Source organism: Trichomycterus rosablanca, chromosome 9, assembly GCF_030014385.1.
Source record: "Trichomycterus rosablanca isolate fTriRos1 chromosome 9, fTriRos1.hap1, whole genome shotgun sequence".
NCBI classification, from domain to species: Eukaryota; Metazoa; Chordata; class Actinopteri; order Siluriformes; family Trichomycteridae; genus Trichomycterus; species Trichomycterus rosablanca.
Window position 1 is genome coordinate 40,393,350 of NC_085996.1, and position 23,199 is coordinate 40,416,548.

The 23,199-nt window shown below is 42.3% G+C and overlaps 1 protein-coding gene and 1 long non-coding RNA gene across 2 annotated transcripts; both read left to right on the forward strand.

Annotated features, from left to right (window-relative positions):
* Positions 1-17,444: 17,444 nt before the first annotated feature.
* Positions 17,445-18,052, forward strand: LOC134320181 (uncharacterized). Its single transcript, XR_010013611.1, has 3 exons — positions 17,445-17,583; positions 17,732-17,812; positions 17,912-18,052. It is a non-coding gene; the product is annotated as an uncharacterized LOC134320181 (long non-coding RNA).
* Positions 18,053-18,290: 238 nt separating this feature from the next.
* Positions 18,291-21,936, forward strand: LOC134320173 (serine/threonine-protein kinase pim-2-like). The gene is made up of 12 exons (XM_063001496.1): positions 18,291-18,323; positions 18,513-18,602; positions 18,754-18,810; positions 18,902-18,996; positions 19,109-19,159; positions 19,861-20,233; positions 20,319-20,495; positions 20,577-20,693; positions 20,813-20,844; positions 21,080-21,442; positions 21,607-21,713; positions 21,815-21,936. The coding sequence occupies exons 2-10, from the start codon at positions 18,575-18,577 to the stop codon at positions 21,128-21,130; spliced, it is 981 nt and encodes a 326-aa protein (XP_062857566.1). The 5' UTR covers positions 18,291-18,323; positions 18,513-18,574; the 3' UTR covers positions 21,131-21,442; positions 21,607-21,713; positions 21,815-21,936.
* The last annotated feature ends 1,263 nt before the right edge of the window (positions 21,937-23,199 follow it).

Below are 23,199 nucleotides of genomic sequence, written 5' to 3' on the forward strand. Positions count from 1 at the left end.
TATGGAGAGCTTTGTGAGTGAATAGAAGAATTTTGAATTGAATGCGTTGAGCAACGGGAAGCCAATGAAGTTTTTGTAGAACAGGTGTAATATGATCACGGGAGCGAGTATGAGTAAGGAGGCGAGCAGCTGAATTCTGGATATACTGAAGTTTTTTTAGGATTTTGTTAGATGTACCATAAAGGATGCTATTGCAATAATCAATTCTGGATGTAATAAAAGCATGAATCAAGGTTTCGGCGGCAGAAAAGGAGAGTGATGGACGTAGACGTGCTATGTTTTTTAGATGAAAGAAAGCAGTTTTGGTGATGTGATTTACATGGCGGTCAAAAGAGAGGTTGCTATCAAAAATTACACCAAGATTTCGGATGTTAGAAGACGGAGACAAAGTGTCATTATCAATGGTAATTTGAAAATTTTTTGTGGTTTTTGCCAGGGTTGTAGGACCTACGATGATCATATCTGATTTTTCACAGTTTAATTTGAGGAAATTAGCTTTCATCCACAATTTCATTTCAGTGATGCAATTTGTCAGAGTGGAGTGAAGTTCAGTATTAATGGATTTGGAGGAGATGTAAAGCTGAATATCATCAGCATAGCAGTGGAAATGTAAACCATGCCGACGTATGATGTCACCAAGGGGGAGCATATAAAGAATAAACAAAAGGGGACCTAACACTGAGCCTTGGGGAACGCCTTGGGACAGTGGAGCAATGGCAGAACTACAATTGTTGATATTAACAAACTGTTGTCTGTTTATGAGATATGACCTTAACCACAAAAGGGCAGTACCAGTGATGTTGACAGAGGATTCAAGGCGGGACAGAAGAATGGAGTGATTAATGGTGTCAAAAGCTGCAGTAAGATCAAGGAGGACGAGAATATTAATTTGTCCAGAGTCTGAGGAAAGAAGAAGGTCATTTGTGACTTTGAGGAGGGCTGACTCAGTGCTGTGCTGGGGGCGGAAACCAGACTGAAATGATTCAAATAGATTATTGGAATTTAGGTGATCTTTGAGCTGTGAGGCAACAACACGTTCCAGTATTTTCGACAGAAATGGAAGATTGGAAATGGGCCGAAAGTTACTCATAATGATGTTGCCTTTGTACAAGAAACACATAGTGATGCCAGTAATGCTGCTGATTGGGTGAAAGAATGGAGGGGGCTTGCAATTTTAAGTCACAATACGTCTCTTAGCGGTGGCGTTGCTCTTCTTTTATCACAAAGTTTTATCCCATATTCATATACTGTAGATGAAATTTTAAGTGGGAGACTTTTAAAAGTAAGAGCTGTCTTTGAAAACCATGTGTTTGTTTTTATTTGTGTTTATGCTCCGACTGGGGGAATAGATAGGATGATCTTTTTAGACACACTGAGCAATGTGATTAGAGACTGTAGCACCACAGACCTTTTAATACTGGGTGGGGATTTTAACTGCACAGCAGACAGCATAGATAGAAACCATATAGAACCACATGCTGCTTCACGTAAGCGCTTACGTGAAATACTGATGGCTCAAGACTTGTGTGATATCTGGAGAAACCTTCATAATAAACAGAGACAGTATACATGGGCTCATGCCAGAGATAATACACTCTCACTGGCAAGGCTAGATCGTTTTTATGGTTTTAATTATCAACTGTCTGCTTTTACACATTGTTCGATTTTCCCAGTTGGTTTTACAGATCACTGCATGGTCCAGTGTACAGTCGCTAAGGGTAATGTGAAACCACGAAGTGCATATTGGCATTTTAACTCAGAGCTTTTAAATGATGCCAATTTTAAAGAATCTTTTATATTCTTCTGGGAGGTTTTTAAAGCACAGAAAACATATTTTACTTCACTGCAACAATGGTGGGATGTAGCCAAGGTACAGATTCAATCATTCTGTCAGCAATATACTCTCAATGTCACTAGGGACATAACTAGATCTTTAAAAGCTTTGGAGATTGAGGTAGTGGAACTCCAATGTTTAGCAGAGGCCACAGGAAATCAAGAGCATATTAAGACTCTTAAAAGAAAAAAAAAAGCACTAGATGATCTGCTAGGTACTACAGCTAAGGGGGCGCTGGTCCGCTCACGTTTTCTGAATGCCACTGAAATGGATGCTCCTTCAAAGTTCTTTTTCGGTCTAGAGCATAAAAATGGACAGAAAAGATTTATGCATGCTGTGCGAACAGAATCAGGGGATCTCTTATCAGAGCCCACTGAAATTCGCAAGCAGACAGTCAGCTTCTTCTCAAAGCTTTATCAGAGCGAGTGGTCAGTGACAAAAAAGGTAGAGACAGAGTTCTTCCAGGACCTGACAAAACTCACAGAACAATCAGCTACAGAAATGCACAGTGAACTCTCACTTGGGGAGCTATATGAAGCTCTTCAAGGAATGGAGAATGGCAGAGCTCCTGGCATTGACGGACTTACGGTGGAGTTCTACAAGGCTTTCTGGTCAGTGTTGGGACAAGATGTGCTAGATGTTCTTCAGAGGAGCGTGCAGGAAGGGAAGCTCCCTCTCAGCTGTCGGAGGGCTGTGCTGACACTGTTACCTAAGAAGGGAGATCTAACGTGTTTAAAGAACTGGCGCCCAGTCTCCCTGCTGTGCACTGACTACAAGCTGCTCTCTAAAACATTAGCCTCGAGACTGGGGAAGGTGATGGAGCAGGTGGTTCACTTTGACCAGACGTACTGTGTGCCTAGCAGATCTATTTTCGACAATGTATGTCTAATTAGAGATATTTTGGACATCTCCAGACTATTGGCTTTGAAGACTGGTCTCATTTTCCTAGACCAGGAAAAGGCTTTTGACCGGGTTGAACACGGGTACTTATGGAAAGTTCTGGAAAACTTTGGCTTCAACCCTGGTTTCATAGCTATGATCAAGGTATTGTATAGTGACATTGAGAATGTACTTAAAGTTAATGGTGGTTTATGTGCCCCTTTTAAGGTTCACAGGGGTGTCAGACAGGGCTGTGCACTCTCAGGAATGTTATATGCTTTAACCATTGAACCCCTGTTGTGTAAACTAAGAGAGAGAATCACTGGTTTTTATGTACCTAACTGTAATAACCCTTTATGTGTGTCTGCATATGCGGATGACCTTGTCATCCTGGTAAGCACACAGACAGATGTGGACATTTTAGTTAAAATTTTAAATGATTTTAAGGTTTTATCATCAGCAAAAGTAAACTGGCACAAAAGTGAAGCTGTATTAGTTGGAGAATGGAATGGAGGGGAACCTACACTCCCTGATGGACTGACATGGAAAACAGGAGGGTTCAAATATCTAGGGGTGTATTTGGGGGACAGTGACACTGTACAGAAAAACTGGGACAACATTGTTGAAAATGTAAAAGGGCGTCTCAGAAAATGGAAATGGCTGGTCCCCCAAATGTCTTACCGAGGGAGAGTACTTATTATCAATAACCTGGCTGCGTCCTCTTTGTGGCACAAATTAGCCTGTGTTGACCCCCCACCACACCTGCTAGCTAACATCCAAGCCCTGCTGGTGGACTTTTTCTGGAACCGATTACACTGGATACCACAGGGAGTACTTCATCTGCCCAAGGAAGAGGGGGGACAAGGACTCATTCACCTGGCTAGCAGGACCGCTGCTTTCCGCCTACAGTTCATCCAACGACTTCTCAGTGGCCCCAAGGAGCTCGTCTGGAAGGAGGTGGCCTGCAGAATTCTACACACAGTAAAAGGACTAGGACTGGACAAAACCCTGTTTTTAATGGACACAAAAACATTGAACACGGCTGGATTACCGAATTTTTATAGGGGACTTTTAAAGGTTTGGAGTCTGTTTAAAGCAAAAAAACAGAATTCTACCACCTTACACTGGCTCCTTAAAGAACCTCTTCTCTATGGAACCCGTCTGGACATTACAAACACAACTACACCTGCACTAGACAGAATACTTATCTCTTCGGGAGTCACAACCCTCCAACAGCTGGTGGACGCTGCAGGACCAGAACTTACTGACACAGAGAACCTAGCTGCAGGACTAAGATTGAGGTCCCTGCGAGTTTCGGGCCAGCTTCTACACCGTTGGAGATCAGCACTAACTTCGGAAGAGCAAACAATGGTAAAGGACTATGGTGCAGGGGCGATCCACCCTACAGAGGATGACCCCTTTCCTGAACTGACTATCTCTCCAGTTCTACATGACTGTCAAGGACCCCTCATAGAGTGTGAAGGGGAAATGGAGATGAACTTTAATTCAGTTTCAGGTAAGCTACTGTATAAGGCTTGTGTAAAGGTTTTAAACAAGAAGAAGCTTGACAAAAGAACTGATACACCATGGAGCAATGTATTGGGGCTATGTGATGACACTAAACCAGAATGGAGGGCTTTGTACAAACCACCATTAACAAAAAAGTTTGCTGACCTGCAGTGGAGAATTTTACACGGTATTGTAGCTGTCAATGCTTTTATCTCTGTTTTAAATCCTGAAGTTTTACCACAGTGTCCTTTTTGTGCTTTTAGAGAAACTGTGTTTCATGCTTTTATGGACTGTTTTAGGCTACGTCCCCTTTTTGAGATTTTAAAGAATGTTTTCATGTCTTTTAATGAGAGTTTTACCATTCAGACTTTTATCCTTGGTTTTAAATACGTAAGGAGAAAGAGGTCCAAGTGCCAACTGATAAATTTTATCCTCGGCCAGGCCAAAACCGCGATATACATTACTCGAAAAAACAAGGTGAATGAAGATACAGATTGTGATGTTGTGAGAACTTTCTCCAGACTGGCTAAAACCAGGATTTTAGTTGATTTTAAATTTTATAAAAGCATGAACAACATTGAGAATTTTATAGAGATATGGTGCTACAGAGAGGCAATATGCTCTGTAATCGATGATGAACTCGTTTTTGCTCTAGAAATCTGTTAAATGCACATAAATCGTTTTTTATTTTTAATTTTTTTCATTTTTAATTTTATTTAATTTATTGACGAATGCATATTGCACAGTTTTATTTAACTTATTGAATGAAATGATTTAATTCAACTGTCAAGTGTCCATACTTGGTGAAAATAAAAGACCGTCAAAAATCAAAAATCTCTCTCTCTCTCTCTCTCTCTGTCTCTCTCTCTGTGTGTCTCTCTCTCTCTCTGAGCGTGAGTGAATCCCTGCAGTTCCGGCGTGGGTTCAGATGGAGCTGAAGATCCAGACGAGCTCTGACGTTGTGAGACGGGAGGATAAAAGCGTCCGGGCGTCCTCGTCCCTCTACAGAGCCACATCACTGGAATAACAAACACACCTTCTGCATCTGCTGTTCCTGATCGTGTACTAATGATGGAACGTTTTAGATTAGACGGACGTGGGGAATGGAACCGTCCTCAGGTCCTGGAAGTGAACCATTATAACCAGTTTAGATTAGGGCTCAGCAACAGCATCAGGGCTGTGGGGAGCTGGATTGGAACCTTGGCTTTGGCCTCTGGTCATGGTTTGGTCACAGATGAATTGAAATGATGACCATGAGCCAGGCCTTTTTGTCCACCATAAGCTCGTTTGACTGAATGGGCACAAATTCCCACACACCCATAATTAAACCTTGTGGGAAGGGTTCTGGGAGGAGTGGTGGATGCTAGACCCAGGCAGTTTTGGGGAGGAGGGGGTTCATATAATTTCACATGGTTTGGTTTTGGAATGGAACGTTCAACAAGGGAACAGGGGAAATTTCTGACCCATAGGTGTCCACATACTTCGGGTATTGGGTAATCAGGAGGTTGCCGGTTCTAGCCCCACCACCGCCAAGTTGCAGAAAGTGATTAAACTGATTTAATTTCTATTTAATCAGATGAAATAATGAGTTGAATTGATCTTTTCTTACAGTGTATTAATAGAAACCATCATGAATCTCTATCAAATGCTTCGTTGCTCCTCACACCCGGTGTGTTTATCCGTGTGAAGATTCCTCTCGCTCGTTACAGGAAGCGCTCGTTTATAAAACAAATTAAAGATGGGATCAGAACGAGCCGAGCGTGGAGCTAATCTGATTACTGCACCAATCCATCCATGCAAGGAAATCAGTGCTCCCTCAACACCATCCCTCAACACCGTCCCTCAACACCATCCCTCAACACCATTACTGAATGATTCTCCTCTAATGCAGATTATACTCGCGTTATTCATGAAGAACGACACCATGACCCCGCCGAGCCAACGAGGAACCGTAAACAGCACGGAGAGCAGAATTCCCAACGCCCATTCATCCCAACCACACTGAACCGCCCCGGGTCGGAATTACAGCACTTATACTCAGATTTATTGATTTACAACATTACAAAACCTTCACAAAGCGTAAACGTAATAACCAGGGTCGCATCTTGGTGCTAAGCTAAATGCTAAACTAAACACATGAAACAGGACCACAGCCTTGTTCCTAAATACATTGAGTATTAAACCTTCAATGAGGTTCGGCTGTGGATCATTAGCTTTGGACCAATAAACATGAGGGGCGTCAGCTAGACATAACAAAATCTTCTCCAACATCCAGAGAGGCTGGATTCATGACAACATCATCACTATGGATGCCGATACTGGTACTTAAAAGCATCATACGCCACAAAAAACACCAATGACGCCATTCATGACCTTATATAACAGCATCGTACCAAACAATCCTACAGCATCAAAACACGAGGCTCAAATGAACGAAGTTCCATATTGTGGGCAGGTGTAGCCTGGCAGATAAGGTACAGGATTAGTAATTAATAGGTCGCTGGTTCAAGCCCCACCACTGCCAGATTGTCAATGTTGGACCCTTGAGCAAGGCCCTTAACCCTCAATTGGCTCCTATGGTTAAAGGCCTGTCGCCCCACCCGTCCCCAGTGCTGGTATATTGTGGTTCTGCTCAGTGAGGGTGGAGGAGGAGGAATAGAGCATGTCTGTTTGGTTCTGTTGGGTTCTGTTCTGTTTGCTTCTGTTTTGTTTGGTTCTGTTCTGTTTGATTCTGTTCTGTTTGGTTCTGTTTTGTTTGGTTCTGTTCTGTTGGGTTCTGTTTGGTTCTGTTCTGTTATGTTTGGTTCTGTTCTGTTCTGTTTGATTCTGTTCTGTTTGGTTCTGTTCTGTTTGGTTCTGTTTTGTTTGGTTCTGTTGGGTTCTGTTCTGTTTGCTTCTGTTTTGTTTGGTTCTGTTCTGTTTGATTCTGTTCTGTTTGGTTCTGTTTTGTTTGGTTCTGTTCTGTTGGGTTCTGTTTGGTTCTGTTCTGTTATGTTTGGTTCTGTTCTGTTTTGTTTGGTTCTGTTCTGTTTGGTTCTGTTCAGTTTGGTTCTGTTTTGTTTGGTTCTGTTGGGTTCTGTTCTGTTTGCTTCTGTTATGTTTGGTTCTGTTTTGTTTGGTTCTGTTCTGTTGGGTTCTGTTGGGTTCTGTTCTGTTATGTTTGGTTCTGTTCTGTTCTGTTTGGTTCTGTTCTGTTCTGTTTGGTTCTGTTCTGTTTGGTTCTGTTCTGTTTGGTTCTGTTCTGTAGCAATCACTCGTGTCTGAGAGACTGAGAGACACTTATAGTCCTGATTTAGCTCCATCTGATTTCCACCTTTTTTGGAGGCTAAAAGAAGCTTTAAAGGGAAGAAGATTTTCATGTGATGATGATGTGAAAGCACCGGCGCATCAGCGGCTACCAGCTCAACCAGAAACATTTATTACTATTATTAAAAAGTTGGTACGACGCTGGAAAAATGCATCAGAAGGTGACGATGTAGAATAAATTCTTAATAAAGAGAGTTTAAAAAGTGAGGAAACTTTTCGAAGATCCTGGTATTTTACGCTTGCAGTTTGGAGCCGGGTGTAGTTTCGTATTTTTCCTCAAGACCTAAGAGAAATAAACAAGATTCGACCCTCAGAAGACGTTTACTGAAGTAAATCCAGAAGCAGATAATTAACGGCACTTATTTAAGTCACGTGGGGCGTCGGCGTGGAGCTCGGTGCTCTGGAGAACACGGTGTGGGGGTGTCAGAGCCGTGAAGAACCGTCACCGCTGTTTACTTGAGCGATGCTGATGGCCGGCGTGGGTACGAGACACTGAGAACATTATTTCCCTGTAGAGCAACTACAACCCGGGGCTAAAGAGCTCCGAACACAGACGTAACGCTCGCCTGGCTTTATGTTCCACACGGCTCCCATCGTTCTGTCTGGATAGAGCTTCTTCATCATGGTTGTCCTCCCTGAGAGCAGCTCCTCAGCTTTAAAGTGGCCTTGACTTCACGAACAGCAAATTCAGATCATATAAAGTATAAAGTTTTTATTTCCAGAGAGCAAACAGAAGAAGGAGGTGATGGTGCGCTCATCTGTAGGGTCACTTTCATCAAGTCATGATTAAATATTGATGACACCCCATGACTAGAGCTTTCTACCTCACCCATATCCTAATGATATGCTTTCTAATACTGTTAGATCCATTTTAAACTCCGTTACTATGTTTTTACTACTTGCCAGCATTATCTACATAAAACAATATGTAAAATACATTTACATTGAAATATAATAAAGTTATTTGTGACTCTGATTGCGCCTACAAGCTGACATGCTGAGCTACTGAAGCTAATCAATAAAGCATCTGAAATAAAAAGCTAATCGATGAGTTTTTATTGCTGACATAAAATTTTAGGTCCCTACAAAATGAGAAACACAAATTTCAGTCAGCTGCATCCAACAACAGGTAAAATAATAATAATAATAATAAACGATTAAGATTAAAATGCCACACAAAGCAAATTATTATTAGTTGGTTTAATAAATCTGGATCTTTGCTGCCACATTCAAATGATCAGGTAGAATTTGCATGGGATGTGACCTCAAACCACGTCGGTTTACTTCCAGTCGGGCAATACCAGAGGTCTGTGGAGTCACCGAAATGGGACAGCAGAAGATTATATTGATGATTGAATAGACAGACAGACAGACAGACAGATAGAAATGATCTCAGGGTTGTCCAAACTACATCCAGCGGGGCATTTGCCATTTCCATTTGTGCCGCTATTATTCAGGTTTAATAAAAACTGCTTGAACTGTTTGACCTCTGGGTGGCGCTCTCACATAAACCAGATCTAAACCTCTCCCCGTCTTCTTTCCCCCCGACTTAGAACATTTACGTCACACCTACATTAACGTTCCCCAGTTTCTGGATAAACGCGGCGGCTCCAGAGAAACGAGAACTAGATGCCGAATGCAGAGATCAGAGGGAAGTGGGTATGTTTACTGCGAGTCTCGGCGCAAATTGCCGATTTGCTCATCACTTGGTTTGATCAATGCGGTAAATGTCATCAAGTTTGGTTCACGTTAAGCGTCATTCATACGACCTGAGTCGCTTTTACCGCCTCGTATCAAACAGTTTGTCTCATTGGAGGAGCTTTGAAAAGGTCAGTGGACAGCAAACTGGTTGAACCTTGAGTGCCACGGAAAGCGGAAAAAACTTGAACACAACGTGGAACAATCGGTGGTGCGCCGCTCAGGAAAGCTCAGCATCACATTTCAGAGGAAACACTCGCTGGTCCAAGCCCCAAACCCCATCTCCGCCAAGTTACAGTCCCCCTTGGGCCCCTGGGTGAGGCTCTCAATCCTTGCACTGTAATAAGCTGCTTTGGATAAAAGTGCCGGGTAAATGTTTTAAATGTTATAGACATGTAGAATTTGGTTTATCAGTGGCCTCCCCAGTCACTAAATCCTAATTCTAAGCCTATCGTGGCATGGACTCCACTAGACCCCTGAAGGTGTGCTTTATCTGGCACCAAGATGTCAGCAGCAGATCCTTTAACTCCTGTAAGTTGTAAGGTGGCGCCTCCATGGATCGGACTTGTTTGTCCAGCACGTCCCACAGATGCTGGATCGGATTGAGATCTGGGGAATCTGGAGGCCGAGTCGACACCTCAAACTGGTCGTTGTGCTCCTCAAACCGTTCCTGAAGCATTTTAGCTTTGTGGCAGGGAGCATCATCCTGCCATCAGGGAATATCGTCTCCATGAGAGGGTGAACATGGTCTGCAACGATGCTTAGGTAGGAGCTACGTGTCAGAGTAACATCCACATGGACGGCAGGACCCGAGGTTTCCCAGCAGAACGTCGCCCAAAGCATCACATCGCCTCCGCCGGCTCACCTTCTTCCCATAATGCATCCTGGTGCCGTGTGTTCCCCAGGTAAGCGACGCACACGCACCCAGCTGTGATCCATCAGACCAGGCCACCGTCTTCCATCATTCCGTGGTCCAGTTCCCATGCTCACGTGCCCATTGTTGGTGCTTTCGGTGGTGGACAGGGGTTAGCATGGCCACCCTGACTGGTCTGCAGCTCTGCAGCCCCATACACAACAAACTGTGCTGCTCTGTGTATTCTGACACCTTTCTCTCAGAACCAGCATGAACTTCTTCAGCAGTTTGAGCTACAGGAGCTCGTCTGTTGGATCGGACCACACGTGCATCAATGAGCCTTGGCCGCCCATGACCCTGTTGCCGGTTTACCACCGTTCCTTCCTTGGAGCACTTTTAATAGATACTGACCACTGCAGACCGGGACACACCCCACAAGAGCTGCAGGTTTGGAGATGCTCTGACCCAGTCGTCTAGCATCACAATCTGGTCCTCAGATCCTCACGCTCGTCCATTTTTCCTGCTTCTAACATCAACTTTGAGGATAAAATGTTCACCTGCTGCCTAATATAATATACCCCCCCCCTTACAGGTGCCGTGATGAAGAGATGATCAGTGTTATTCACTTCACCTGTCTGTGATCAGAATGTTATACCTGCTCTGTGTATAATGTAACGTCTTTATTTACAGAATGTCCGTATGCAGGTGTTTATTTTGGGTTGTAAACATTGCTTACTTCACATTTAAGCTTATTGGCTAAAGCAGATTTAGCACATTTAGCTTATTTACCGCTACATTCATCCATAATTCTTATATTTATAGAGAACAAATCTGGTTTGCTATATTTTTCTGTGGTTATAAACTCGAATGAAAAGGCAGCGACTCTTCACCTGACGGGACTGTAATGAATTTAAAAAGCAATCTCTAAATAAACGTACGTACAGACTGATAAGTAAAGTGACTAAAAGGTTTGGACTGAAAGAGCCTCAGCCATTATTGATTATCTCTGAAAATGGATAAAAACCTCGGTGTATTTTTGGCTTCCCTAAAAGCTTTTATCATCTGTACCCGACTCGGACGCATTTAGACGTCAGAAACTGTAAATCTCAGATATTATCATCATTTCCACATACAGTGATGTTTATTCTATTCTATTCTATCTCACAATCTAATCATATCTAATCCTCCTTAGTGGTGCAGACCCGTATCTTAATGAGAAGGGTCGCACCTAACAAGCCCATGTTACAGCCTTCATGATCTTCATGATCTCTCCCTTTTAGTTCTGCTATAATAATTAGGGCTGCTGGAGTCTAAAACTACTCTCTGTAAAACTGATATTTTATTTAATTCACATTTTACAACTAATTTTTAACTTTATTTTCTGTTGTTTTACCCCGAGGTGGTTCTGATGGAAACCTGTTTATCCACCCGAGGTTAAGGAATGAAGTCGAGACTGCCGTGCCAACAATGCTGCTCCTGCCAGATGTAACAGAAACCTGGCGTGTTTGCACCAAGAATGTCAAGAACTCACTACAGACTGGACTGAAAAATAACTCTATTATTTTTGCTAGTTATAACTTAGTTCATTTTAATTTTGTGTTTGTATGATTTGTGTAAATCCTACTTATTCCTTCCTGTATTTTTAAGAGAGTTTTTCTTTGCCACTGTCACCCTCGGCTTGCTCAACAGGAGGTTTTTGTTATTGTATCTGATGGTCCTGGATTCTGTAACTTTGCTTTAAGACAATGTCTATTGTAAAAAGCGCTATATAAATAAAGTTCACGACCATGTTGACGTGTGAGGTAGCCAACCACTTCACCATTTCACCATTATTCCACATTATTATTACACCATTATAAACACAGTTCTTGTAGAAACACAGCCTTAAGTACAATCCCAAATCAGAAAAAAAATTGGGACAGCAGGAAAAATGTAAATACAATATAAACACAGAGTTTCTTACATTCACTTTGACTTTTATTAGGATGAAGCTGAGATATTTCATCTTTTATCTGCTCAACTTCATTTCATTTATTAATAAACATCCATTCCTGCATTTCAGCCCTGCAACACGTTCCAAAAAAAGTTGGGACGGGGGAGATTTAGGGCTAGTAATGAGGTAAACACTAAATAATGATGTGATGTTAAACAGGTGATGTGAACAGGTGATTGTGATCATGGTTTGGTACAAAAGCAGCATCCAGGAAAGACTGAGAGTCTCTGATAAGTAAAGATGATCAGAGGATCCAGTTTGTCCACAAATGTGTGAGAAAATGATTGAAATGTTTAAAAACAATGAACCTCAAAGAAAGATTGGAAGGGATTTGCATGTTCTCCCTCTACAGTGCAGAATATCATTAAACCATTCAAGGAATCAGGAGGAATTTCAGTGTGTAAAGGTGGAGGGTGCAGCTTAATCTGAACGCTCGTGATCTTCCATCCCTCAGACACCATCAAGAACCTCCACTCAACACTAGCTGATATAACCACATGGGTGAGGGATTAGTTTATCAAACCTTTTCAAGGTCTGAAATGCAGGAATGGATGTTTATTAATAAATGAAATGAAGTTGAGCAGATAAAAGATGAAATATCTCAGATTCATCCTTTCTGACAACAAATAAAAGTCAAAGTAAGAAACTCTGTGTTTTCTGATTTGGAATTATATTTGAAAATAAATGATTTACTGTGATTAAAGAATGAATCCTTAAAAGAATGAATACATTTAAATGTATTTAATAAGCATATAGTGTGAGGTTACAGTAGTTATCAATAACAGCTCAGATAAAAGAAATAACAAATCAATACGGAACATTTATAATACATTTGTGGTTAAAAATCCTTTTAATAACATAATGATAAATGAACAAATGATAACGTTCAGACACGTCCATATTTGGTAATATAGAGGTACACTGCTATGATGGTGACGTTCCACCTCAGCCCTCTGCACTCTGCCTCCTTGTGCCATTGTGACATCATCAGTCTGATGTCACCCAGGGTTCTAACAGTGAGCGCTTATGGAACGAGAGCTCAGTTGAGTTTAACCTTCAGTGTGTGCACATCACTCTCATCATGGCTCCTGAACAGAAGAGATGTGCTACCCACCGCCCCGCCCCAACGCAGCGCTTTCTGGGTATCCCGTGTCTGCGCTGGCCGCACAATCGAGTTCATCCTCAGCCCTTCCAGGACGTTTGTGCTGGAGAAGCCCAATCGAAGGGCGGCGTGGAGGCCAAGAAGCAGATCGTTATGGAGGGATATTTGTACAAGAGGGGCAGTAACGTCTTCAAAACATGGAACAGGTCTGTAGAGAGAGAGAGCAGATGATCAATCATTTAAGTACTAATTAATCACCTCTAATCATCACAGTGATCACGTTCTACATATTTCCTACAACTGTACTGTGACTCAGACTGATCAATGTCGTGTTCAATCATGATTTCAATCTGATCTGTTATTAAATTATTGTATTATGTACAAGTTCAAGTATATTTACAGTATTATGCACTTGTTTTATTTCTATTATTTCTGTTCTTCAGGCGCTGGTTCCTGATCCAGAACAACCAGCTCATGTACCAGAGGAAGTTTGAGGTCTGTCACGTGTCCTTCATATCAAATAAAATGTTTTATCTGCAGTAAACTTTTGCTTTTTCAGCTGCTTGTCAGGAGTGATGGTGGTTTACACTGCTGATTCCAGTTCAAATGATCCAGCAGGAGTGAATATAATGATGGAAGCACTGGCAGCTGAAATATTAGTGGTTGTGTTTAACCTAAGCAGTGTGTTCTAACTCATATATATATATGTTTGTGAAACCTGTTAATGCGTCCATGGTCCCGTGGAGCTGCAGATATTTTAGTCTCATGTAAAATAATGAGGTTGTTTTTGACACTTAAACACTGAAAATAACACAAATATAATATAAACACACTGAAATACAATTACTAACAGTTACACATCAATAAAAATACAATAAAAGCTGCACTTTAGTTTTACTTCTTTATTGTTTCCTGACGCTTCTTAATGCTGGAGATGAATGATGTTGGAATACCGTATTCCCTTCAGCACTGAACATGTTGAGTTTAAGGGAAAGGTTGAGTTACAAGGTACCATTGTATATATATAAAAAAGGGGGCGGCACAGTGGCTGTATCGAGTAACTACCGTTTCTGTCATTAAGTAAGTGTAAAACATGACGTTAAAATCCTAATAAATAAATAAATAAATAAGGAGAAATTACTCAAACTGTATCTAAAGAATCACTTGTAAGGACTTGTGTGTGAAAGTTTGAGTCGTTTTGCTCGTGCTTTGATATAAACTGGTATTTTATTTTAAGGTAAAGATGTTTGATGAACTATTTGCCCCCCAGCAGACCCCCACAGTGGTGATGGAGGATCTACGTCTGTGCACGGCTGAACACTATAAGAGCATCGGACGCCGTTTCTGCTTTAAGGTGGTTTCACCTACAAGGTGACTTTAGTCCATCATCAGCCATGAAAATTCATTTTAATTCTTTATTTATGACGTATTTATGATAAAGCACGTGTTGTGTACATGTTTACACGTGTGTGTGTGTGTGTGTGTGTGTGTGTGTGTGTAGGAAATGTGTGTATTACAGGCTGATTCAGAGGAGAGAAGAGCGGCCTGGATCAGAACCATCCAGAACATCGTCGTTAAACCTGACGATAACAGAAGAGACGCCGGGATCAGAACCACACAGAACATCGAAAGTAAAACTGTTGATAACGGAAGAGACGCCGGGATCAGAACCACACAGAACATCGTCACTAAAACTGGTGATAACAGAAGAGACGCCCAGATCAGAACCACACAGAACATCGAAACTAAAACTGGTGATAACAGAAGAGACGCCGGGATCAGAACCACACAGAACATCGAAAGTAAAACTGTTGATAACGGAAGAGACGCCGGGATCAGAACCACACAGAACATCGTCACTAAAACTGGTGATAACAGAAGAGACGCCCAGATCAGAACCATCCAGAACATCGTCACTAAAACTGGTGATAACGGAAGAGACGCCCAGATCAGAACCATCCAGAACATCGAAACTAAAACTGGTGATAACAGAAGAGACGCCCGGATCAGAACCACACAGAACATCGAAACTAAAACTGTTGATAACGGAAGAGACGCCGGGATCAGAACCACACAGAACATCGTCACTAAAACTGGTGATAACAGAAGAGACGCCCGGATCAGAACCACACAGAACATCATGACTAAAACTGGTGATAACAGAAGAGACGCCCGGATCAGAACCACACAGAACATCAAAACTAAAACTGTTGATAACGGAAGAGACGCCGGGATCAGAACCACACAGAACATCGTCACTAAAACTGGTGATAACAGAAGAGACGCCCAGATCAGAACCATCCAGAACATCGAAACTAAAACTGGTGATAACAGAAGAGACGCCCGGATCAGAACCACACAGAACATCGAAACTAAAACTGTTGATAACGGAAGAGACGCCGGGATCAGAACCACACAGAACATCGTCACTAAAACTGGTGATAACGGAAGAGACGCCCAGATCAGAACCATCCAGAACATCGAAACTAAAACTGGTGATAACAGAAGAGACGCCCGAATCAGAACCACACAGAACATCGAAACTAAAACTGGTGATAACGGAAGAGACGCCGGGATCAGAACCACACAGAACATCAAAACTAAAACTGTTGATAACGGAAGAGACGCCGGGATCAGAACCATCCAGAACATCGAAACTAAAACTGGTGATAACAGAAGAGACGCCCGGATCAGAACCACACAGAACATCGAAACTAAAACTGTTGATAACGGAAGAGACGCCGGGATCAGAACCACACAGAACATCGTCACTAAAACTGGTGATAACGGAAGAGACGCCCAGATCAGAACCATCCAGAACATCGAAACTAAAACTGGTGATAACAGAAGAGACGCCCGGATCAGAACCACACAGAACATCAAAACTAAAACTGTTGATAACGGAAGAGACGCCGGGATCAGAACCACACAGAACATCAAAACTAAAACTGTTGATAACGGAAGAGACGCCCGAATCAGAACCACACAGAACATCGTCACTAAAACTGGTGATAACAGAAGAGACGCCCGGATCAGAACCACACAGAACATCAAAACTAAAACTGTTGATAACGGAAGAGACGCCGGGATCAGAACCACACAGAACATCGTCACTAAAACTGGTGATAACGGAAGAGACGCCCAGATCAGAACCATCCAGAACATCGAAACTAAAACTGGTGATAACAGAAGAGACGCCCGGATCAGAACCACACAGAACATCGAAACTAAAACTGGTGATAACGGAAGAGACGCCCAGATCAGAACCACACAGAACATCGTCACTAAAACTGGTGATAACGGAAGAGACGCCCAGATCAGAACCATCCAGAACATCGAAACTAAAACTGGTGATAACAGAAGAGACGCCCAGATCAGAACCACACAGAACATCGAAACTAAAACTGGTGATAACAGAAGAGACGCCCGGATCAGAACCACACAGAACATCAAAACTAAACCTGACGATAACAGAAGAGACGCCGGGATCAGAACCACACAGAACATCGAAACTAAAACTGGTGATAACAGAAGAGACGCCCGGATCAGAACCACACAGAACATCAAAACTAAACCTGACGATAACAGAAGAGACGCCGGGATCAGAACCACACAGAACATCATGACTAAAACTGGTGATAACAGAAGAGACGCCCGGATCAGAACCACACAGAACATCATGACTAAAACTGGTGATAACAGAAGAGACGCCCGGATCAGAACCACACAGAACATCATGACTAAAACTGGTGATAACAGAAGAGACGCCCGGATCAGAACCACACAGAACATCAAAACTAAAACTGGTGATAACAGAAGAGACGCCCGGATCAGAACCACACAGAACATCGAAACTAAAACTGGTGATAACAGAAGAGACGCCCGGATCAGAACCACACAGAACATCGAAACTAAAACTGGTGATAACAGAAGAGACGCCCGGATCAGAACCACACAGAACATCATGACTAAAACTGGTGATAACAGAAGAGACGCCCGGATCAGAACTAAAAGGGAAATAAATGTAAGAAAATGACGTCCCATAATCCAGCGCTCACCTTCTAAACACCGTCATTTCATCTCGTTTGTTCATTTTGTGACGTCGATGGATTTTCCAGCTTTAAAAATATTAATAATAATAATGATAATAAGAATAATAATAAAAATAATAATAATAATATCTCAGTGCACCTCGTCTGTATCGTGTGTTCGACAGGAGCCGGACAGGAAGCCGTCGTCCTCATCATCATCGTCTGGTTAAACTCTGAAGTCCATTTCCATCACATCCCAGTTAAACAAGGTGGTGGATCTAAAAGCAGAGCAGGAAGGATTCAGCAGCTCTGAATCTCGAGGATCTAAACACGCCGAGAGAGACTCGCTACGTCTAAAATCAGTCTCTGGATCCTCAGGTGGGTTCGAGACCCCGGTCGGGCTCTAACGAGAACGCTTTTATTGTTTAATCATCTGTTCCACCTTTCTTCTTCTTTCTGATTAATTCCTGCTCCACCCTAAACCTCGTACCCCTGACCGTCCATTTCTGACCCTGCCTCTGTACAGCTGAGATGAGTCCTGGTGAGATTGTACTCGAACCTGCTGCCGAGGACGATTCCTTCTCCGATGCGTCTCTACTGCACAGTGGTGAGTCCGAAACGTAGAACTCATTTCTAATAAAGATTTACTCTGTGATTGTGTGTAAGATGTAAAGTGATAATACTAACACAGAATACCTCTTTTAAGTCGAGATTGTCGGAGCTGGATGGACGCCACATATCGGAGAAAGCCTGGAGGAGGAACTGAGCACGTTCTCCAGCTACTCCATCCACACAGGTCAGCCAGACGTCTTTTAAGCTCACGCGGGACATAACATGACGTGGCGGGTCGGATTTGAGTTTGACACACGTGTTCTATACAGTTGTTCTACATCTGATGTGTTGGAGATCAATTACTAACAGTGATGTAATGACGTTTGTGTAAACAGTAGCTGGTGATAAGAGCAGAACTTCAGTCCGGAGGAGGAGCAGCTCTCCTTCTAAAGTTCTGACCAGATTCACAGCTTTTATAGAACAAATCTTCTCTACTGCTGGTGAGATTGTACTCGAACCCGCTGCCGAGTACGATTCCTTCTCCAATGCGTCTCTACTGCACAGTGGTGAGTACGATACAGCACGACCACTAGAAGCGTTTTTATTCAGAATGAAATATTAAATGTAATAGATTGAAGTTTTGAGTGAAGGATCCAGTTCAGGTTTGATGTAGAACTCATTTCTAATAAAGATTTACTCTGTGATTGTGTGTAAGATGTAAAGTGATAATACTAACACAGAATACCTCTTTTAAGTCGAGATTGTCGGAGCTGGATGGACGCCACATATCGGAGAAAGCCTGGAGGAGGAACTGAGTATGTTCTCCAGCTACTCCATCCACACAGGTCAGCCATACGTCTTTTAAGCTCACGCGGGACATAACATGACGTGGCGGGTCGGATTTGAGTTTGACACACGTGTTCTATACAGTTGTTCTACATCTGACGTGTTGGAGATCCGTTACTAACATTGATTTAATGACGTTTGTGTAAACAGTAGCTGGTGATAAGAGCAGAACTTCAGTCCAGAGGAGGAGCAGCTCTCCTTCTAAAGGTCGGTCCAGCCTCACATCTTCTCTACTGCTGCATTAATAACTGAGAATAGTAGACTTTATATCAGATTAAAAACACGCCCTGTTTTACAGAGGACTTTGATAGACGGTACAGGATGGGGGAGCTCCTGGGGAAAGGCGGCTGTGGTTCGGTCTACGCAGGATTCCGGAGGACTGATGGACAAGAGGTGAAATATTTACTCGGCTCTGCTCAGCACGACACCAGAAGTGTTCATCATCACAAGCTGCTCCGTTATATTCCTTTATGATTTTATTCACTTTGTTCTGCGTGTTTAACAGGTCGCTATAAAGATCGTCCTGAAGACGACCTACGACGAATTCATCACCATCGTAAGTGACATGTTTACACTTGTGAAATACTGCAGCATCATCCAGATAAAAAACCAAATACAGACCAAAACTAGGTGTCCATAAACTTTCTAACATTAACTAACACACCTTACTGAGTCAGGATCCAGATACAGATTTACATTTACATTTACATTTTCAGCATTTAGCAGAAGCTTTTATCCAAAGCGACTTACACAGTGAGCGAAACACGATGAGCAATTGAGGGTTAAGGGCCTTGCTCAGGGACCCAACAGTGGCAACTTTGTGGTGGCGGGGCTTGAACCGGCAAACCCTCTGTTTACTAGTCCAGTACCTTAACCACTGAGCTATCACTGGCCCCAGATCACATTTACATTATCAGATGCTTTTATCTAAAGTGACTTACAGTACAGTGACAGTATACAGTCTGAGCTATTGAGGGTTAGGGGCCTTGCTCAAGGGCCCAACAGTGGCAATGTGGCAGTTATGGGGCTTGAAACAGCGACCTTTCGATTACTAGTTCAAAACCTTAAGCACTTGACTACAACTGCCCACAATACATCTATCTGTCTGTCTGTTAAGATTCAATCTATCTATCTGTCTGTCTGTCTGTCTATATCTGTCTGTCTGTCTGTCTTTCTATATCTATCTATCTATCATGCCACTAGGTCTGTTGATTATTGGTTCCAATCCCACACTAACCACGTCTGCTTCTATTTTAGCCTGGAGAGAAGAACAGCCTCCCAAAAGAGGTGGCGTTAATGCTGATGGCGTCCAGGCCACCTCGCTGTGACCACGTCCTAGAGCTTCTGGAATGGTTCGACACTCCAGAGTGTTACGTCCTGATCCTGGAGCGACCCGCCCTCTGCGTGAACCTCTTCGAGTACCGCAGAGACGACGCCCTTCCTGAACCTCTGGCTCAGATCATCATGCGTCAGGTGGTTTTCGCTGCACGTCACTGCCAGGATCGAGGGGTTCTTCACCGAGACCTCAAGGAGGAGAACCTGCTGGTGTCTTTGGACAGATTAGAAGTGAAGCTCATTGATTTTGGGTGTGGGGACCTGCTCAAGTCGAGCCCCTACAGGAGATTTTCAGGTAATTGTACCTCAGAGGTCAGTAGTTATGAGACACAGATGGAAGCTGTGTGTGACCCTCACTGACCTCTCTCACTTTTACTCAGGCACCATGTTATACGTTCCACCTGAATGGATCAAGCGAGGTAGGTATCATGGCTGCCCTGCAACAGTCTGGAGTCTGGGCATCTTACTGTTCGTTTTAGTGTGTGGAGAGCTGCCCTTCTGGAACGAGAGGGAGATCACTGCTGGACGCCTGAAGTTCAAACCTGGTGTGTCTGAGGGTAAGAAGATGCAGGACGTTCACATTTAAACCCGTGTACACACAGTTGCCATCAGGATTCTGATCTGTACTGCACCCACAGCCTGCCGTCATCTCATCAGGAGGTGCCTGAGCAAGAATCCAAAGAAGCGGCCCAGCCTCGAGAAGATCCTGGAGCACCACTGGTTTCCAGAGAGCCTCAAGAACTACGTAAGTCCAGGTCAGTCAGAAGAGATAGAAACAGACCTCAATGGATTTAGCTAAGAGACTGTATTAGCATGTAGCTCAGATCACGTGTTGTGATGAATTATTCATTATTAATGTGTGTTTATTCTACAGGCACCTGTATAGATTTAGCAGACGGATCACAGGTGAGCATATCAGGGTCTGATGTTTGCTTCCATGTAATGTTGGAGGAAGTCAGCAGGACTGGTGGAGATCAGCGATATTTTGTGGATCATCTTGACGAGTCGGTGGACTGAATAATCCAGACGTTTTTCACGCTGCGTTTCATCCGTTTCACCCGTTAGATCTTTATTATCCTGATTATTATCCTGATATCTCATTAACACATGATGGAAATTCATCTCACCTCATTATTTACAGCACCACAGCACAGGTCTGCTACAAGAACCAGATCCAGAGAATTCCAGCTGAGGTTCAGATCATCTCAATTCCTCAGCACCATCAGTGTACCATCAGTACACCATTAGAGTACCATCAGTGAACCATCAGTACACCATTAGAGTACCATCAGCGCACCATCAGTGCACCATCAGTGCACCATCAGTGAACCATCAGTACACCATCAGTGCACCATCAGTGTACCATCAGTGTACCATCAGTGTACCATCAGTGCACCATCAGTGTACCATCAGTGTACCATCAGTGTACCATCAGTGTACCATCAGTGTACCATCAGTGAACCATCAGTGTACCACCAGTACACCACCACACCAGATCAGAAAGGTGAGCGCTGGAGAAAGTCGCTTAATAAAGAATTAATCTCAGAATAATAATCATCACCTCATTTCAAACATGCTTCTAATCTGGAGACTAAACTCTTCTTCCTAAAACATGGATTTACCACTAATGATGGATTTGGGTGTATGCTTTGGGTTATTGTCCTATAGAAACGAGTCTAACCTACAGACAGAAGCAACCAGATTTGGGCACCTTGATACCTGGCAGGAAACGGAACATAGCCCTAAACCGTCACTGAGCCGATCAACGATCTACAGTGAGTCTGGAAATGAATTCTGCTCACGTTTAACACATTTTTATTCTGTTTAATTGTTATTTAACTGTCAGTTTATTATTCTGTGTTCCTGCTATCTACAGGTCAACAACCTCGTCTGTCCTGTCCAGTCCTGAAGACACTTCGACCTTCTCCGTCTGGTTTATGAGACGAGCTGAAACATAAACCTTAAACAAAATCAATAAAATGTCTTTAAAACTGTGAAGTGTGGTGAAGGAATCATTATGTTTTAAGTCGCTATTTTTCTCTAGGACCTAAAAACTGAGATCAGAATGAATCTAAATTCTTCTACTTTAAATCAAGACGTTTTATAAGCTGCTGTTACTGCAGCGCTGCATCACCTGAACCTGAATATAACCAGGAGCTTCGTTCAGGAGTCGGGCTCGGCCCCTTAGTTCCAGTGAAAGGAACTCTTAATGCTTCAGCACACCAAGAGATTCTGGACAATTTCATGCTCCCAACTTTGTGGGAACAGTTTGGGGATGGCCCCTTCCTGTTCCAACATGACTGCGCACCAGTGCACAAAGCACAAGCTCCATAAAGACGTGGATGAGCCAGTTTGGTGTGGAAGAACTCGACTGGCCTGCACAGAGTCCTGACCTCAACCCGATAGATAGAACACCTCTGGGATAAATAAGAGCGGAGACTGTAAGCCAGGGCTTCTCGTCCAACATCAGTGTCTGACCTCACAAATGCGCTTCTGGAAGAATGGTCTAAAATTCCCATAAACACACTCCTAAACCTTGTGGAAAGCCTTCCCAGAGGAGTTGAAGCTGTTATAGCTGAAAAGGGTGGTGACATCATATTAAACCCTGTGGATTAAGAATGGGAGTCACTCAAGTTCATATGTGTGTGAAGGCAGACGAGCGAATACGTATAGAGTATAATATAGTGTATAATATAGTGTATATATATAGTGTATAATATAGAGTATAATATAGATTATAATATAGTGTATAATATAGAGTATAATATAGATTATAATATAGTGTATATATATAGTGTATAATATAGAGTATAATATAGATTATAATATAGTGTATAATATAGAGTATAATATAGATTATAATATAGTGTATAATATAGTGTATATATATAGTGTATAATATAGAGTATAATATAGACTATAATATAGTGTGTAATATAGTGTGTAATATAGTGTATAATATAGTGTATAATATAGTGTATAATATAGTGTATAATATAGAGTATAATATAGTGTATAATATAGTGTATAATATAGTGTATAATATAGTGTATATATATAGTGTATAATATAGAGTATAATATAGAGTATAATATAGATTATAATATAGTGTGTAATATAGTGTATAATATAGTGTGTAATATAGTGTATAATATAGTGTGTAATATAGTGTATAATATAGTGTATAATATAGAGTATAATATAGTGTATAATATAGTGTGTAATATAGTGTATAATATAGTGTATAATATAGTGTGTAAT

Coding starts and splice junctions, on each gene's coding strand:
- LOC134320173 (XM_063001496.1), top strand. CDS start 18,575: ATGTTCTCCAGCTACTCCATCCACACAG. Junction 20,496..20,576: donor CAAACCTGGTGTGTCTGAGG/GTAAGAAGATGC, acceptor CTGCACCCACAG/CCTGCCGTCATCTCATCAGG. Junction 20,694..20,812: donor CAAGAACTACGTAAGTCCAG/GTCAGTCAGAAG, acceptor TTTATTCTACAG/GCACCTGTATAGATTTAGCA.